General features: G+C 37.1%; 1 protein-coding gene across 1 annotated transcript in view; it reads left to right on the forward strand.

The window, feature by feature from the left end:
* macf1a (microtubule actin crosslinking factor 1a) overlaps window positions 1–14,409 on the forward strand; it is a 134,013-nt gene that overhangs the window by 48,631 nt on the left and 70,973 nt on the right. The window contains 15 exon segments of the mRNA XM_073821602.1: window positions 1,018–1,359; window positions 1,445–1,636; window positions 2,036–2,212; window positions 2,382–2,505; window positions 3,223–3,422; window positions 3,511–3,828; window positions 3,941–4,107; window positions 6,111–6,267; window positions 6,360–6,471; window positions 8,264–8,326; window positions 9,342–9,580; window positions 9,663–9,792; window positions 10,100–10,299; window positions 11,579–12,086; window positions 12,187–13,181. Of these exon segments, the coding sequence (XP_073677703.1) occupies window positions 1,018–1,359; window positions 1,445–1,636; window positions 2,036–2,212; window positions 2,382–2,505; window positions 3,223–3,422; window positions 3,511–3,828; window positions 3,941–4,107; window positions 6,111–6,267; window positions 6,360–6,471; window positions 8,264–8,326; window positions 9,342–9,580; window positions 9,663–9,792; window positions 10,100–10,299; window positions 11,579–12,086; window positions 12,187–13,181 (3,924 nt within the window).

Raw genomic sequence — 14,409 nt, forward strand, 5'->3', positions numbered from 1 at the left:
TGACCCTGTTCAAAAGTTTACATACACTTTATTCTTAGTGCTGTGATTTTACCTTAATTATCCACAAGGTTTTTTTTGTTGGTGGTCATGAGTATCTTGTTTGTCCTGAACAGATAAACTGCCCGCTGTTATTCAGAAAAATCCTTTGAGTCCCACAAATTCTTTGGATTTTAGCATTTTTGTGTATTTGAATACTTTCCAACAATGACTGTATGATTTTGAAATTCACACTGAGGACAACTGAGGGACTTATATGCAACTTTTACAGAAGGTATAAACGCTCACTGTTGCTTCAGACGGAAACACAATACATTAAGAGCCAGGGGTGTAAACTTTTCAACAGAAATTTTCTTATTTTGCCTAAATATCATTTTTTTTTTATTTAGTACTGCCCATCAGAAGCTACAGAAGATATTTACATGTTTCCCAGAATACAAAATAAGTTAAATTTACCCTGGTCTTTAAATTAAAAAAGTTAATGCAATGTGTTTCCTTCTGAAGCATTAGTGAGCGTTTGAACCTTCTGTAATAGTTGTATATAAGTCTCTCAGTTGTCCTCAGTGTGAAAAGATGGATCTCAAAATCATACAATCATTGTTGGAAAGGGTTCAAATACACAAAAATGCTAAAGACAAAAAACAAAGAATCTGTGGGATCTGAAGGATTTTTCTGAAGAACAGCAGGCAGTTTAACTGTTTAGGGCAAACAAGGGACTCATGAACAACTATCACTAAACCAAAAAACACAGCTGTGGATCATTCAGGTAACAACACGGTATTAAGAACCAAGTGTGTGTAAACTTTTGAATGGGGTAATTTTTAAAATTTCAACTATTATTTTCTCTTGTGGACCATTTTGTATGATCCCTCTTATTTTGGTAAAATAATTAACATGTTGCAGATTCTGCGAGGTGTATGTAAAATTTGACTTCAACTGTATTCATAAAAAAATGTAGATATGAGATTAAAACCATGTAGTACCCAGTTCTGACATTTTGCATTTTGTTGATTCCACCAGACTGAGCTGCAGCAGTTACAAGCTCAACAGGCTCACCTTCAGCAGGTGGCCCAGTCTGTCCGTTCCCTCCTGGATCAACCCGACTCCAGCGTACCACCAGAGGAGAAACAACGCTTGCGTGCAAAACTAGACCAGCTACAGAGTCAGCATCAAGAGCGCCTCCAAAACTGTCAGGACAGGCTGAGGCGGTCAGATGCCCTCAGAGATGAGTTTGCCAAGTTTGTGCAGGAGCATGGGAACCTGGGAACATGGTTGGATCAGAGTGAACAAGAACTACGTACACTTGGGGAAGGGGAAACTGATGCAAAGGGCCTAAAAGACAGGATAGAGGAGCACAAAAAGGTATCAAAATATGTCTAACATAATAAATTTACTTCGGGTTGAAAAGACAAAATACTTCAATAAAGTGTTTCTCTGTATTTTACAGCTTGCAGAAGATGTCATCTGTCACAAAGCAGATTTGCGCTTTGTGTCAATCTCCGGTCAGAAGGTTCTGGATTCTATCCAGGGGGCCTTGGAGAAGGTGGGCAATACGGATCCTGCTCTGGAGGAAACCAGACACGTAGTGAGTGACAGGCTCCAAGATGCCACACAGCGCTACGGTTTATTACACAGCAAGGTGGGTACAAAACAGCCTCCTATTCTTTCAGTCAGCAATGGACCACAAAACCAGTCATAAGTTGCACGGGTATATTAGTAGCAATAGCCAATACACTAAATTAAAGTTCAGTAAAGTTCCTACCATAAATACATCAAAACGTAACTTTTGATTGGTAATATGCATTGCTAAGAACTTAATTTGCATAACTTTAAAAGTGATTTTCTCAATATTTAGATTTTTTTGCACCCTCAGATTCCAGATTTTCAAATAGTTGTATCTCAACCAAATATTGTCCTATATTAACAAACCATACATCAATGGATATCTTATTTAAATGATTTAAGATTATTAAAATTGATCCAGGGTCACATATTAAGGAAAGAAGGCAAACTGAATCTTGTGTGTTCCTTCTTTCAGTCCTCAGAACTTGGCTCCCGTCTCTCAGGTCTCCTGGAGCGATACCAACACTACCAAGATGAGGCTGGTTCTTTAGGCTCCTGGCTGAGCACCCAGGAGCAGAATCAGAGTGTATTTAAACCCAGCGGAGAGCAAACAGACACTCAGACATTGCAGAATACACTCAGTACTGTACAGGTTTGATCATTAATGCTTTTCTAGCTAAAATATTTGAGGAAAGCTCACAAATAATTTTACCAGATGGATAAACTATTGGAAATTATCATCTAAGCAAAATGTAGTTTCCGTACTCTTAGGAATCATCATGATTAATTAGCTTTTTCTCTCTTGTGATGTCTTTTCTTAGCTGTTGCAGGATGAGTTGGCAGAGCGTTCGGTACAGCTTGAGAAGGTCAAGAGGGCAGGAAAAGAGCTGGTCAGCACTCAGGAGTCCCCAACTCTTAAAAATGCAGATATTAACAATGTTACAGGTAATTTCATTCTCAATTTCAGCAGATAACTTACTTGAAAGAGTGTCATTTTGTAGGTTCGGTCCACCAGGAAAAGTATGGACATGCACTGCCATTGAAATGTTTTTTTTTTTTTAAGATGTTTTTAAAAAGTGTTCACCTAGGCTGCATTTATTTGATCAAAGTATAGTAAAAACAGTAATATTGTGAATATTAAAACAAAATATCTTTTAAGCAGCAATTACTTCTAGTTTTCAGTGTCACATGATCCTTCAGAAATCATTCTAATATGATTTGGTGCTCAAGAAACTATTTTATTATATCTGTGCTGCTTAATGTATTTGTAGAAACCGTGATACGTTTATTAGGATTTTTAGGTTTTCATGATGAATAGAAAGTTTAAAAGAACAGCATTTATGTGAAATAGTCTTTTTTCTGTGACTTTTAATCAATTTAGTGCATCCTTACAGAACAAAAATATTAAAAAAAATTTTTTTTAAATGTATTTTTGAGGATCCAACTAACCCAACATGGTGACATTGACTCAACTAATTTTGTATTTCTCAACTTTGTGTAATATTTGTTGACTGGTCGATCAAGTCACTGTGTTATAAAGTATTTTAGTTTGATTGACATTTCAAGTTATGGTCATTATCCCAAAATAACCTTTTAAAAACAGTAGAATACATGATTTAGATTTTATTTTGTGCTAATATTATTTATTTGATCACTTTTTAGATACTCTGGAGAAGCGCTTTGAAACCCTGTCTAATTCAGTGTCAGTGAGAGCTGAACAGCTTCAAACAGCCGTTGCCCAATCAGTCAGCGTTCACGAGGGGCTTAAAGCGTTGCTGGCATGGTTAGATGGACTTCCTTTATCACCTGGCGCAGTTCAGCCCACTGCTCAAGCAGTTCAGGATGCCCTGACACAAAATCAGGTATTTTGTTAAATGTAACATCATAATCATCAGTATCAGACATAGTTAAAACCTTTAATTAACCAGGAATTATGTACTTCCCCCTCAGAAAATACGTCAGGAACTGCTTTCAAGGCAGGGCAGCGTGGATGCAACTTTAGACTCTGTATCCAAGCTTCTGAAGTCTGCGGATGCATCGACAGCATCTGGTCTGCAGGGGGCACTGCAGGACCTGAGTCAGCGCTACACAGCTGCCCAGGCCAAACAGGCTGAAACAGAGACTGAGTTGCGGGGACTTTTGCCCAAGTTGGAGAGCTTTGAGCGCCAGAGTGCAGACCTCCGCAGCTTTACGCAGAGTCGAGAAAGGGCTCTCAGCCCAGTAGGCCAACCTGATTGCAGTGTGGATGACTACAGGCAGACCATAGAGGTTAGAAAATTAGGTTTTTGACATTTGTGGCCACAGATTTCTGTACTTTCTGCAAGATTACATGTTTGCTGACTGATGTCCAATGTCATTGTTTATGTCTTCCCTATTAAAGGAGGTGAGATCAGAAATTACTCAAGAGTCAAGTCAATTAAAGTCATTTGTCGAGCTTGGTTCAGACCTAAGCCACTCTGGGATCCTTGCCAATGTGCAAAGCCTTCTGGACACAACCAAAGAGGTTTCTGAGGACTTTGCACGCTTGGAATCCAATGTCAATGAAAGGTGAGTGGAAAGAGTTGTGTAAACATTTTTTTCAACCGGTGTTATTTTAGTATTGTTTTTCTGTATGATTATAATTTTGATTAATATTTTGAATTATTTTCAGTTTTTATTTTAGTTTTAGTTTAATTTTTAGTAATGTTACACTACAACTCAAAAGTTTTTGGACATTAAGATTTTTAAAGACGTCTCTTTTGCTCACCAAGCCAGCATTTATTTGATCCCAAATACACCAAAAGCAGTAATTTGGTTAAATATTTGAATATATTTTAAAATGTAATTTATTCCTGTGATCAAAGTTAAATTTTCTGTGTCTTCAGTGTCACATGATCCTTCAGAAATCATTCTAATATGCTGATTTGCTCAAGAAACATTATTATTATGAAAATTTAAAACAGTAAAATCCAAAGATCAGCATTTATCTAAAATAAAAAGCTTTGTGCACTATACCATTCAGAAGCTTAGAGTCAGTATATATTATATATTTTTTAATTTTGGGAAAGAAATGATAGAAATTAATACTTTTATTTAGCAAGGATGCTTTAAATTGATCAAAAGTGATATAAAGACATTTATAATGTTACAAAAGATTTATATTTCAGATAAACGCTGTCCTTGAAATTTATATTAATCAAAGAAACCTGAAAAAATGGGGAAAAAAAGCTGCAAGATAATAATAACAATAAATGTTTTTTGAGCAGCAAATCAGAATATTATAATGATTTCTGAAGGATCATGTGACTGGAGTAATGACATTAAAATTTCAGCTTTTGAAACAGATTCCAATGGAAAACAGTTATTTTGAATATCAAAAATATTTCAAAATGTTACTGTTTTTTTCTGTACTTTGGATCAAATAAATGCATGCTTCTTAAGTTTTTCTTTAAAAAACATTAAAAAATTTACTGTCCAAAAACTTTTTACTGGTAGTGTACATGCTTTTGTCATTTTTTTTTTTTATATTAATAATTAGGTTTTTATTTATTTATTTATTTTTCAGTTTTGTGAATTTATTATTTCAACATATTTTGAATTTAATTATACTTAATTTTATTTCAGGTGACAAAATAGTTTTAGCTAACAATAATAACCCTGTCTTCCACATTTAACTTCTCTCTCCAGACTGGAAAAAGATTAAATACTGTAATGAAATATTCAGGATATTGCTATATTGCCCCCTTTAATGTCTATGGCAGTTACAGTCATGAGTAGAATAGTTAGTCTGTTCTAAGCTATTCTCTGTGTCATAGTTTTATCTTGAAATGTGATGCCCTGCCAACTCTAATTGCTTTGACATTTGACATCTGACAAAAATAAGACCAATCTCATAAAGACAGCATGGAAGGGGCTGGAATACTCTCGGCCATAAAAAAATGCCATCATGCTAACCCAGTTTGACACCACTGTATCCGCCGTTATGGAAACCATTTGGCCACATCCCTCCGTAAGATGCCATACTGGGGCTCCAAGCATTTCTGATGTCCTCAGAGACGGCTCATAAAACAGTTGGTCATGTGTTCAAGTCTAAATCCACTCCACATACCTCTAGAAATACTTGTGTGTGGGAAGTGGGATTATTGTAATATAAACTGAATGTAAAGGGAAACGTGTTGGAACATGACTTCTGACCCTAACTGCTGCTAACAATGGTAGAGAGGCATGCTGTCCACTTTGAGTCTGGAGTGGAGTCTGGCTCTGCTTAATATTGCACACAATGTCCTGATCTATCACCATGACCTAAAATAGTTGCATACTGTGTTGACATTAATAGGAGGTCAAAGATGTCTGAGAGGTTTTTTTCTTCTGTTGGTTTAGATTTAACATTTCAGTTTTTTAAGGTGTACTCTGTAACTAAGAAAGGAATAATACATTTGAAAAATGTAGTTTTATTTTACATGGAACAAGTTGATTCATTGGAGCCAGCATCGTGTTAACATTAACACAACTTAATCTTTTTTTCCATGGTTTGTTGATATTCATCAAACTTTTTCCTGTGTCCTTCACAGATTTGATTCCATTCAGAGCTGCGTCCAGCAACTTGCGGACTTCCGCTCTCGCTCTGGCTCCCTCCTCAGGTGGCTGCAGACAGTACAAGAGCAACTTCCTGCCAAAGAGCCCAACCTAAGCACAGAAAGCCTGCAGAGACGAGCACAGCAGCTTAAAGTAGGACTGTACTTCTCTATTTACAGTGTTCTGACATCACTTTCTGTATTTAGTGAGGCTGTAATTAACATGTCTTATGAATTTACTTGCAGGATCTACTCACAGAATGGGAGACCCAAGGGAGCCAAGTTCAAGAATTGAACAAGACCAGTTCACAACTGGAGAACTTGATTATTAACATCACATCCCCCAAGAGCAAGACTGGTAAGCAAAACAACCTGGTGGAGGTTCAGGACCAATGCTCTGTTAGTAGAACTTTGTGTTTGTGACACAAGTAAATGTTTGGTCCCCAAATCACCACATTTAGAGGATATGAAAACTGTCATCATTTGATGTTGTTCAAAGCTAGTAGGATGTTCTTTTATGGGACACAAAATTCAAATTTATGAAAAATATCCTGCCTATATATTATGTGTATGAGCAATATCACACAAGTAGCAGTGCAATATAGCTGTATATGGGCACAGCTATGCCAAAAGTAATCACAGCGTGCCAATATACAGCTATATCGTATGGCTATGAGTGTGATATTGCATTTATACAACAGTTTGGCAGCATAAGCGTGTAAATACATAAAAAACAACAATGGAGTGTCTTAAAAAAAAACCTATTTTGTGCAAACTACTTCTTTCCGCCATTTGATTACTAATAAGAAATACTAAGCTCACTGTATTATATAGAGTATTATGAGAGAGAGATGGAGTGAACGAGTGTGATTACCTGCATCTGATACAGCATTCATTCTTCAGCTCAATCTCATATTCACAATAAAACATTAGTTTTTTTTTGTTTTGTTTTTTGCTAAGGAAATCTTTGAAATTTCTTTGTCGTATTATCCTTTCATAAGCTAGACATGATTAGTGCATTGGCTGTGTCTTACAAAGTTTTGTTAAAAGTGAAAAAAAAAAAAATCTTATTTACAGCCCTGTTTCAGTCTCTTTCAATATAAGTCTTTACTGCTAACATAAAAATAGACTGTTGCCATTTAATGGTGGAATAATGTAACAAAAATCACAAACAAACACGCACTGTTTCTCAATACTAAATACTATTATTTAATACTAATATTATTTATATAAATTATTTATTGTATAATAATATATGATATACAACAACAGCCATCATAAAAGTTGCTAGGCAATTCGGTCAAAAGTACAAAGGGAGCACTCTGATATAAACCAGAATGTAACATGATGAGATTTTGCCATCAACCAAAACTATTTGGTCTGGAACAAATAATCGATTAAGACCAAAGACTGCCTGTTAGATCTACCCAAAATGAATTTTACCTCATGTTTGGCCACTATAAAGATGTCAGAGCCAGCGGCAAATTCCAGAAGATCTGGCTGAGGTAAGGCTGCTCTCGGCGGTTTCAAGAATGGCCCCTGACACCCTGGAGCTCACATCTCTAAAAACAGAAGCAAATTTTCAAATAAATGTTATCTTTATTAACAAACCGGATATTTGAAGTCTAAACAAGTATATTCTTACTTAAAAACTCTTAAAACTACATTCCTTGATGCACAAAATGTATTATTTATAAAATTATAGTGGATTTGAGCATCCACCATGACACTCCCTGTGAGAAATACTGCAAAGCAGAGTGATACAAACAGTGAAACTAAGTTCTGTTATCACTAGAATATCACATTCCTCTCAGCCAATCATATTCGAGGACCAGATAAGTATGAGCAGTTTTAATTAATTGTAGTTTTTATGGTGCTTTTGAATCCTTTCCCAGAGTGATCTCTACATTATTTAAATTTTCTCACACTGGTTTGGAATGACATGAGAGTTTTTGAGTAAACTACCTCTTTAAGCGTCTACCACCTTCCAAACTACTAATTTTGAGCATATTATGTTTGTATATGTGTCTCTGTGTCTAAATCCTCCGTGTTGAGTATGTCTAGCTGCTTGTGTATGTGTGTGCTGCTCCAGCATGCCTGTGAATTATTGTGGCATTGTCTCAGCGTGTGTCTGTGTGTCTTTCTCCCAGGTGTTTCCCAGCTCAATGGTGCTACCAGCCCCAACAGTGTAAATGGCATTCACACCTGTAAAGGTGAGCTTCCTCCACACCTTTAGCCAGTGAGCTGTGCAGCATCCTCATCACTGGAAGCATTTCTCTATTAGTCATTTCCATTAGTTCCTCCCCTCTCATAGATAACTCCACATCTCTCTTTTTCACCCTTTCACTCACTCTCCCCATTTTTCTTTGCATTGCGTCTTGTCCTGTTCTGTTAGTTTGCTTACAGAGTATGTGCAGATTGGCGTCATCTGTCTTTGTGCATATGACCAATTTTTCCAATCATTTAGGCTTTCTTTCACGCTGACAGTGCACATAAATCTGTTGCAGAGGACTTTTGACACTCTGTTCACAAGAACAATGTATCGGTTCTTATTGTAGTGCATCAACAAAACTGCTAGAGTAATGTCAAAAATAATGAATATTTTTGCAGTTTGGAGGGGTTTTTTCTGTAGAGCTTCGTACATGACATATATGACCACAGAACCAGTCTTAAGTAACACAGATATGTTTGTAACAATAGCCAACAATACATTGTATAGGTCAAAATTATAGATTTTTCTTTAATGCCAAAATCATTATGATATTAAGTAAAGATCATGTTCCATGAAGATACTTTGTAAATGTCCTACTGTAAATATATCAAAACTTAATTTTTGATTAGTAATTAGAATTCTTAGCATTGCTAAGAACTTAATTTGGATATCTCGGTCAAGTGTTGTCGTATCCTAACAAACCATACATCACTGGAAAGCTCATTTATTCAGATCTTAATTAAAAAAATTACACTTGTGACTGGTTTTGTGGTCCAGGATCACATGTATGTTGTGGCCACAAATTTAAGAATATTATGTGCAGAGCTTCAAATTTTGTTTTTCATGGCTAATGGATTTTAGTCCAGTAAGGCAAAAAACCTAGTTTATTGAAATCCTTAACCTATATCATTGCTTGAAAAATAGCACAAACATGATGCAGTTTTATAGCTATGTGGCCTTGTCATTGGCCTGCTCTGACTGTACTTACGTCAACATTTCTTCGCTCTTACCCTCAGACTTGACTGAGATCCAGGTGGCAGTGGCAGATGTGAATTGCAAGTATGAGCAGCTGGGCAGTGACCTGAGGGAGAGGAAGGGTAGGCAAGAGGCCTCTCTTGACCTGCGGCAGAAGGCCAAGCAGAGCGCTGAGGCACTCATCCAGTGGCTTGGCCCTCGTGAACAGAGCCTGGCACAAGGGCAGACCGCCTCACCTTCTCGGCCGGAGGTGGTGCGTGCTCAAGCCCAAGAAACCAAGGTAACATTTTGAGAGGATTGAAAACTTCTGTAACAGACATTACATTGAGACACACATTTAACAGACAGCTATCTGTGTCCAGGTTTTACTTACTGAGCTTTCCGAGCATTCTGGGAAAGTGGAGGATCTGAAAAACATCCTCAAGCAGCTAATAACAGATAATCCAGACTCCCCTGAAGCTGAGACATGGAAACGTCAGCTTGAAGACATAGGTCAGTAAAGTGTTGTGTTTTTAAATGCGTTTTCATTTAATGGACTTTGCCCATGTAGCAATAACTAACTATAACCACAGAATAGTACATTAATATTCATTTGCTGGTCACAAGGTGAGACTTGGTTGCAGGAAATGCAAGAATTAAAATATTGTAAGCTCTAAGACTTTTATTCTGGTGTTCCATTTGTTGTCAAAGTGCAGCCTTTGCAGGGATTTTTTTATCTGTTGTGTTTTAGTATATTTATTAATACATTCAGGAATGGTCTTTGTGATGTTAGTTCTAAATATTGCTCTCTCTCTCCTAGACTCACGGTGGACGAAGGCCAATGATACTGCAGCACAGAGGCAGACTGAATTGGAGGCATGTGCTGATAGGCTGGGTAGTTTTGCTACAGCAGCCAATCAGCTAGGACCATGGCTACGAGAGAAAGAGCTGATGATGAGTGTATTAGGCCCACTGAGTATCGATCCCAACATGCTCAACACACAGAAACAGCAAGTGCAGGTAAACTAATCTTCTTGTTTCGTCTACCAAATTACAGATTGGATAGCAAATCTATAAATATCACATTATAAAGAACTCATAATGTTTATTAAAAACAGATTGTTAAATACATTTAAACAAATTTACAGTGTCTGTGTTACATTGTCGTAAAATATACTTCAAAAAGCAAATAAATTATTGACTTGTGAAATTATTTCATAAAATACAATACCAGCCAAAAGCTTTTGAACAGTAAGATTTTAATGTTTTATTAAAGAAGTCTTTTTGACTCACTAAGCCTGTGTTTGTTTGATCCAAAGTACAGCAAAAACACTGAAATATTTTTACTACTTAAGATAATTGTTTTCTATTTGAATATATTTTAAAATGTAATTTATTCCTGTGATTTCAAAGCTGAATTTTTAGCATCATTACTGCAGTCATATCATCATTTAGAAATCATTCTAATATTCTGATTTGCTGCTCAAAAAACATTTATTATTATTATTATGTTGAAAACAGCCGAGTAGAATTTTTTCAGGTTTCTTTGATGAATAGAAAGTTCAGACGAACAGCATTTATCTGAAATAGAAATGTTGTAATATTATAAATGTCTTTATCATCACTTTTTATCAATTTAGAGCATCCTTGCTAAATAAAAGTATTAATTTCTATCATTACTTTTCCAAAAAAAAAGAAAACTTTTTTTTATTTCAGATAAATGCTGATCTTTGGATCTCTCTATTCATCAAAGCATCCTGATAAAAAAAAATGCAGTCAACCATTTTAAGTATTGATGATAATAACAACAACAACAATAATAATAATAATAAATGTTTATTGAACAGCAAATCAGAATATTAAAAATGATTTCTAAATTGATCATGTGACACTGAAGTCTGGGATAATGATGCTGAAAATGTAGTTTTGATCACAGGAGTATATTTCATTTTAAAATATATTCAAATAGAAAGCAGTTGTTTTAAATGGTAAAAATATTTCACAATATTTACTTTTGCTGTATTTTGTATCTAATAAAGGCAGGCTTGGTGAGCAGAAGGGAGTTCTTTAAAAAGCATTAAAAATCTTACTGTTCAAAAACTTTTAAATGGTAGTATAGTTAATGCAAATGTTTTATCAAAAAAACAAACATTTATAATACAAAAAATAAAATCAAGTGCATTACTGCAAAAAAATGCCTCCGATTTTCACACACGCACAAAAAAAAGTTGAATTAAATTTTCTCAAAATGTATCAGCTTCACCGAAATCACTTTACATTTCTTTCTTTATCCCATCAGTTCATGCTACGTGAGTTTGAAACACGGCAACCTCAGTTTGACCAGCTGACTCGGGCAGCAGAGGGAATCCTCTCCCCGACTGGAGATGAGGGTTCTAGAGATGGACAGGACCTAGAGGAGGTGAGGCAGGAGCTGGGAGACATTTCAAGGCAGTGGGAAGACCTCACCTCTCGTCTTACCGGCCGCTCTCAGCAGATTGACCAGGCACAAGGAACCAGTGAGCGCTACCTAGCCCTGCTCAGGGAGCTGTCTCAGAGCGTGGCTGATCTAGGCGAGAGGCTGGATGCGCAGGCCTCTCTAAGCGCTCAGCCTGAAGCCCTGCGCCGTAGGCTTCAGGAAACCGGGGAGATCCGTGCTGAACTAGAACAGAGACGAGGTCAACTGGCCCAGGCTGAGCAGCTGTGTGCAGAGCTCAGCACAATTGTGGCCGAACCGTATCTCAGAGATGAGTTGCACAAGAGATTGGAGAGTGTGAGCGGCCCACTCAAAAACCTAGAAGAACGGGCTGGTGAGTAACAGTTTGGAAATGAAAAAATTAAGACATATATATTATTAATGTATATTGTATATACATAATAGTAACTGTTCCCCTCACTGCTGTCTTTTAGCCGATGGCTTGTCCCAGCTGCAGGCTGCTCTGTCCAGCACTCAACAGTTCCAGCAGATGTTTGACGAGCTTCGTGGCTGGTTGGATGGACAGGCTGGGAATCACACAGCTGGAGTTTCTGAAGACCTTCCTTGCCAACCTGATGCTCTAAAGACCCTTCTGGCCCAACAAGAGGATCTCCAGAGAGCCATAGCACAACAACGTGGATCCTATGAGCTCATCCAGGCCGAGGGGGCATCTCTACTGGCATCACTCCCTGCTGGAGATGAGCGATTAGCCCTACAGACTCGACTTAACACAATACGGCAAGACTGGGAGGGCATGAACCAACAAGCCTCTAATAAACATAGTCGAATAAAAGAGACTCTGTCCCGTGCTGAGCTGTACCAACAACATCGCAATGAGCTTGTACCTTGGGTTGCAGAATGTGAGGAAAGGGAGGCGGAGATCCACCCATCACTGGATCCCTCCGCTTTAGACGAGGCTTTGCAAAAGGCTAAACAGTTGAGCCTAGACTTAGATCGTCGTCACCCCCTTTTAGATTCTCTGAATACAGCAGCAGATCAGCTGCTGGAGCAGAGCTGCACTGGTGAAGAGGAAGTGAGGGATGAAAAAGCCCAGCTTAATCGCAGGATAGACGGTCTCTCTGAGCGACTACAGGGTCGCACGGCTCAGCTAGAAGAGTTGGGAAGCAGACTGAAGGAGTTTGAAGACGGCAGACTGGCTGTGGAGAGAAGACTCGAGGCAGCCAAGCATCAGATCGAGGTCCAGGAGGCGCTTGGGCCGCAGGCTTGTAGCAACAAAAGCCTAGAGCGTCTGCGCAGCCAGCAGGAGCTCTTAAACTCTGTACAGCCACAGGTGGTGTACCTGCGAAATCTGGCTCAGGGGCTGCTGCAGGATGCGCCCGAGATCTCCAGGGCTGGTGAAGACGGTGGCCAGAGGCTGTTGCAGCAAGCTTGTGATACAGAAAAAGAGTTTGAAGAAGTTACTGAGAAGGTGAGAGAATCTGCACATGATCAGGAGCCTCTGGAATGTGTCGGACTGAGGCGGTAGTTGGGATGTTATATATAACCTGATCTGTAGTTTATGTCTGCGCTTGTGTCATGTTTGCTGAAATAAGACACAGTCTTTTTCTGGCTGTCGGACTAGATTTGTCTTGTTCATTTTTAATAGCTTGTATTCATGATTTGTAGTCAAAAGTTTTAGTGGTAACACTTTACAATAAGGTTCTTTAGTTAACATTGGTTAACCACATTAGTTAACATGTACTAATAATGAACTGCACTTATACAGCATGTATTAATCTTTGTTAATGTTAATTTCAATATTTACTAATGCATTATTAAAATCTTATCATTAGTTAATGCAGTGTGAACTAACATGAACAAACAATGAACAACTGTATTTCCGTTAACTAACGTTAATAAAGATTAGTAAATACAGTAACAAATGTATTGCTCATGTTTAGTTCATGTTAGTTAATACATTAACTAATGTTTAACTAATTAACCTTATTGTAAAGTGTTACCGGTTTAGTATTTAAAGTTAAAATACAATGTTTCTATGCAGTACATTTTGTACAAGTCGCAGTACAAGTTTTAAGTGTGTTTCTATAAATGTGTTTAGCAGACTTTCAGAAATATGCTGTGGTCAAGCTCAGACACCTAACTTTTTTATTGTAGTTTTATATAAAAGTATTTACATAACAGAAAGAAAATGATCAGGATAAAACCTCCAAGGATAGAAATAAAGCTAAAGTTAGCTTATTGAGGGATTACAAGTCAGCCACACTAACTGGAAGTTAATTTTGATATCACTTATTCATGTTTTGAAACCTGTTTTCATGTTTTTTATATAGATTTCTGCAATGCTCTAAAACAGGATTATTAGTTTTTAAATTGAGAAACCAAATAACATCAAATGCATTACTAAAACTTACTTACTGCTTACTTTTTTTCTCAGAATTGCATGACATAAAGTCATGGTTGCAAGTTATAAAGTTATTATTGCATGAAATAAACTCACAATTGGTAGAAAAACTGTTCATAAAAATTTGTTCAGAATTCTGAAAAAAATATTAGCCTTTTTCCCCCTTTATAACTTGCAATTGCGAGTTTATATCTTACAATTTTAAGAAAAAAAGTCAGAACTGGAGAAAAGGCCAGAATTGCGGGATAAACTCGCATTTGCAAGAAAAAGTCAGAATTGTGAAATGTAAACTCAC

The sequence above is a fragment of the Garra rufa genome, chromosome 17 (assembly GCF_049309525.1).
Source record: "Garra rufa chromosome 17, GarRuf1.0, whole genome shotgun sequence".
NCBI lineage: Eukaryota > Metazoa > Chordata > Actinopteri > Cypriniformes > Cyprinidae > Garra > Garra rufa.